General features: G+C 43.0%; 1 protein-coding gene across 1 annotated transcript; it reads left to right on the top strand.

Annotated features, from left to right (window-relative positions):
- The first annotated feature begins 349 nt into the window (after positions 1–349).
- On the top strand, positions 350–2389 carry LOC143133440 (heat shock 70 kDa protein-like). The gene has a single exon (XM_076293206.1). The coding sequence runs from the start codon at positions 360–362 to the stop codon at positions 2319–2321; it is 1962 nt and encodes a 653-aa protein (XP_076149321.1). The 5' UTR covers positions 350–359; the 3' UTR covers positions 2322–2389.
- The last annotated feature ends 2312 nt before the right edge of the window (positions 2390–4701 follow it).

Below are 4701 nucleotides of genomic sequence, written 5' to 3'. Positions count from 1 at the left end.
AATATCCTAGTTGAGATATCCTAATTAATATAGGCTAGAGAAAACAATTCACGATATGTTTTTTCCCATGCTTTATTGAACTACAAAGCTCAAACATAATATGTGTTATTTACTGTATGTTATGAAGGCTGTAACCTTTAACATGATCACATTTGCTGTGACATGAGCTTTATGGAATAGCCACTCAAAAATCCATAAGCTAATAGACCTAGCCTAGGCTACTTGAAAATTATGTACAGAAAGCAGTAGCAACATTGATTTGTACTCATTTGTTTTAACTTTTGATATATTGTTGATGGTGCATCAGTAATATCATAAGATATTATAATTTTTAATTATTCTTTATTCAAATTTTCAAAATGTGTGCAGAATTAAAGATGTCATCAGCAAAAGGTGTTTCCATTGGTATTGACCTGGGTACCACCTACTCCTGTGTGGGGGTGTTCCAGCATGGAAAAGTGGAGATCATTGCCAACGACCAGGGCAACAGAACCACCCCGAGTTATGTGGCCTTCACAGACACAGAGAGACTGATTGGTGATGCTGCAAAAAATCAGGTGGCCATGAACCCCAACAACACCGTCTTTGATGCCAAGCGTTTGATCGGACGAAAGTTTGATGAGCCCGTCGTGCAGTCTGACATGAAGCACTGGCCCTTCCAAGTCATCAGTGATGGAGGAAAGCCCAAAGTTCAAGTGGAGTACAAAGGAGAGAACAAAACATTTAACCCAGAAGAGATCTCCTCCATGGTCCTGGTCAAGATGAAGGAGATTGCTGAGGCCTACCTGGGACAGAAAGTAAACAATGCCGTCATCACTGTACCTGCCTACTTCAATGACTCACAACGCCAGGCCACCAAGGATGCTGGAGTGATTGCTGGACTGAATGTGCTTAGGATCATCAACGAGCCCACAGCAGCAGCCATTGCTTATGGGCTGGACAAAAGCAAGAGTGGTGAACGTAATGTCCTCATCTTTGACCTGGGTGGTGGCACCTTTGATGTTTCTATCCTAACCATTGAAGATGGCATCTTTGAGGTGAAAGCCACAGCTGGGGACACTCACCTGGGTGGGGAAGACTTTGATAATCGCATGGTGAATCACTTTGTGGAGGAGTTCAAGAGGAAGTTTAAGAAGGACATCAGCCAGAACAAGAGGGCACTGAGGAGGCTGCGCACAGCATGCGAGAGGGCCAAGAGAACTCTGTCCTCCAGCACCCAGGCCAGCATTGAGATCGACTCTCTCTATGAAGGCATTGATTTCTACACCTCCATCACCAGAGCTCGCTTTGAGGAGATGAACTCCGACCTCTTCAGGGGAACCCTTGAGCCTGTGGAGAAGGCCCTGAGAGATGCCAAGCTGGACAAAGCACAAATTCATGACATCGTCTTGGTGGGAGGTTCCACCAGAATCCCTAAAATCCAGAAGCAGCTGCAGGATTTCTTCAATGGGAGGGAGCTGAACAAGGGCATCAACCCTGACGAGGCAGTGGCCTATGGTGCTGCAGTCCAGGCTGCCATTCTCATGGGCGACAAGTCTGAGAACGTCCAGGACCTACTGCTGCTGGATGTGGCCCCGCTGTCTCTGGGCATCGAGACGGCTGGAGGAGTCATGACTGCCCTCATCAAGCGCAACACCACCATCCCCACCAAACAGACCCAGACCTTCACCACCTACTCAGACAACCAGCCCGGTGTCCTGATCCAGGTGTATGAAGGAGAGAGAGCCATGACCAAGGACAACAACCTGCTTGGCAAGTTTGAGTTGACTGGGATCCCCCCGGCCCCACGCGGAGTCCCCCAGATTGAGGTGACCTTTGACATTGACGCTAATGGAATCCTCAATGTGTCGGCAGTGGACAAAAGCACTGGCAAAGAGAACAAGATAACCATTACAAATGACAAAGGCAGGTTGAGCAAGGAGGATATTGAGAAGATGGTGCAGGATGCAGAGAAATACAAAGCAGAAGATGATGTTCAGAGAGAGAAGGTTGCTGCCAAGAACACCCTGGAGTCCTATGCGTTCAACATGAAGAGCAGCGTTGAGGATGAGAACATGAAAGGCAAAATCAGTGAGGAGGACAAGAAAACAGTTGTTGAGAAGTGCAACCAGGCCATTTCCTGGCTGGAGAACAACCAGCTGGCCGACAAAGAGGAGTACGAGCACCAGCAGAAGGAGCTTGAGAAGGTGTGCAACCCCATCATCTCCAAACTGTACCAGGGAGGGATGCCTGGAGGAATGCCAGCAGGAGGCTGTGGTGCCCAGGCACGCAGTGGCCCAGGGGCCAGTTCACAGGGCCCTACCATTGAGGAGGTGGACTAAGATGGACTTTGGAATGCACATGTCAAAAACTACAAATTGAAATGCAGGAGAACCTTCACCATAGAAACATTCATTTGGTTATTGAAACTTGTATATTGATTTTTTTTATATAGTTGTCATATTGATGACTTTTACTTGAAAGAAAATTTCTTTTTGCATATGTAAATAAAATGATCATAATAAAAAAAATGACTAATTGATAGTTATTGATATTATATGTTGTATTTGCACACATAATGTATTCTGCATAAATATACACAGCATGCATGCATTCATTTCGACAAGGGTCTATTGGAGAGACAAACTAAGTATAGTCAGATAGACAGACTATAGTTTTCATCTGCTATTTTCAAGTTTTGAGTTTATTTCCATGTACTGAAGACAGATTCAACATCATTACCAGTAAAGAGCAATACTTAATGTTTAAAAAAAAAATAACTCTGAAGGGCAAAGAAATAACAAAAAGTAAAAAACATAAAACCACTGGGACAGTATAGGTGTTCCAATCTTTTGGAATGTGTATGTTCTGTTTAACTGTATTGTGAAATAGCACATGTGGAGTTGTTAACATTCGTACAGTATCCTGATTACTTGTAGATAGAAGCTAAATTTCAATTCAATTTGAATTTAATATCACTTATAGAGTGCCAAAACATTACACATGTCTCATGGCGCTTTACAGAGTGTTAAACAATCAGAGAAGGCCCATGAGTAAAAGGGGCGTGGAAAAACTCCATAGAATTGGAGATACATAAAGGAAGAAACCTTGAGCAGATCCACGACTCAAGGGCCTGACTCATCTGCCTAGGGTTCAGTACAGAACAGTAAGGTCTGTATACATGATAAATGAATAAGTTAGTTAGGTGTAGAGAATAGAACATGGTGTTTAAAGGCACCTGAGGTGTATATTACAAAGAGGTGGGATGGTTACATATCCAGTATGATAATGCATGAATCCAAGCTGTCTCTGAATCTGCAAGTAGACGGGTCCAAATACTTCCATAGCGCCTGTCGGATAGTAGGGGAGAGTGAAGACTGGCATTAGGATAACGGGTCTGAGAGGATCCACCTTGCCTCCAGCAGTGCTGACTATCAAGGTCCTGGGTGGCTCATAGCTCATCTCTGATTCTGTTCTGTTGAGTTCTGCAAGCCTGGGAATACCCATACGAACCCTTGGTAAATCTCCATTGATCCATTGATAAGGGTCTGGTCTGGTCTTAACGAGGCTACAATTCTGCTGTAGCTCAGTTTAAACGTTTGTTCATACAATGACACAAATATAACTCTGGAGGGCGCTGTTTGCTTAGTTAACACAGACCCATGATCTAATTTTACAGTGGTGGCTCATCTGAAACAACCAGTAAAATCACGATTTGCCTGTATTATTGTCAGATTACCGGTACTGACTTCTGGTTAAAAAGATGGTTAGGCTATATAATCAATGGTGGGATTTTAGATGGTTTACAGATAGTGGTAACCTGAAACTTCAGACTGCTTTCTGAGGGCCGAACAAGTAGCCTATAGGTCTCCCTTAACTCAGAGCTCCCTTAACTCAGAGGGGTTTCATTCAGAAAGTGGAGAGCAATTATTTGATATTGCAGTTTTTGCAGTTTTCAATTGTTTCACATTTCAAAGCTGTGTCCATTTTTCGAAACTCTACACACAAATCCCAGAAAACTTTTGTCATAATATGACATTTTGGATACATCATGTAGGCCTACACACTGTTGCTCAAAACCTAAAGATCTTCTGTCTTTCATGGGCTTGTATATTTCCATACAAGAGTGAAAGTCAACATGTAAGCAATGTTGATACCACAATATAGATTTTTCCAAATGTATGCTGTTGTGAATTGAACACTTTTGAAAAAAAAAAACTGACAGAAAAGACTGTATATTTGTGTGTGTTTGTGTGTGTGTGTGTGCCAATTAGAATGCAGGATTTTGGCAGCCAATCTGAATGCAGGATTCTGACAGTCAATCAGAATAGACCTCTGAAAAAAACCTCTTCGCCTCTAAAAAAAGCTGCCATCCTTGAGATCCGGTATCTTGCGATTTTTACTATGGGAAAATAACATGGGGGTTTTGAATTGTCGCACCTGTTCTCTCGTGGGGACGAAGAAGTCTGAAATGCAAACGTTTTGCTCAACACACATTTGTCGTCTGCCTTCGAGTGGCTCCTGTGATCTTTGGTATGTTAAGACGGCAAACTTAGATTTTTGCTACCCAAGCTAACTTGCAATGCAACTTGCCATAGGTAGTTAGGTTCAATTAACACCCGGATCTCCTTATATGGGCAAAGATGGCAGCTTTGGTTCTTTTTTGTAGGTGAACTTCAGAGGTCTATGTAGGATTTTGGCAGCTGATCAAAATGTAAGATT

The sequence above is a fragment of the Alosa pseudoharengus genome, unplaced genomic scaffold (genome assembly GCF_046254945.1).
Source record: "Alosa pseudoharengus isolate Yale_2024_CS ecotype anadromous, Long Island Sound unplaced genomic scaffold, YU_APseudo_1.1 YU_APseudo_1.1_scf_1, whole genome shotgun sequence".
Taxonomy (NCBI): domain Eukaryota; kingdom Metazoa; phylum Chordata; class Actinopteri; order Clupeiformes; family Clupeidae; genus Alosa; species Alosa pseudoharengus.
Note: the sequence above shows the minus strand (reverse complement) of the source record. Positions and strands in the feature narration are given on the sequence as shown.

Coding starts and splice junctions, on each gene's coding strand:
- LOC143133440 (XM_076293206.1), top strand. CDS start 360: ATGTGTGCAGAATTAAAGATGTCATCAGCAAAAGGTGTTTCCATTGGT.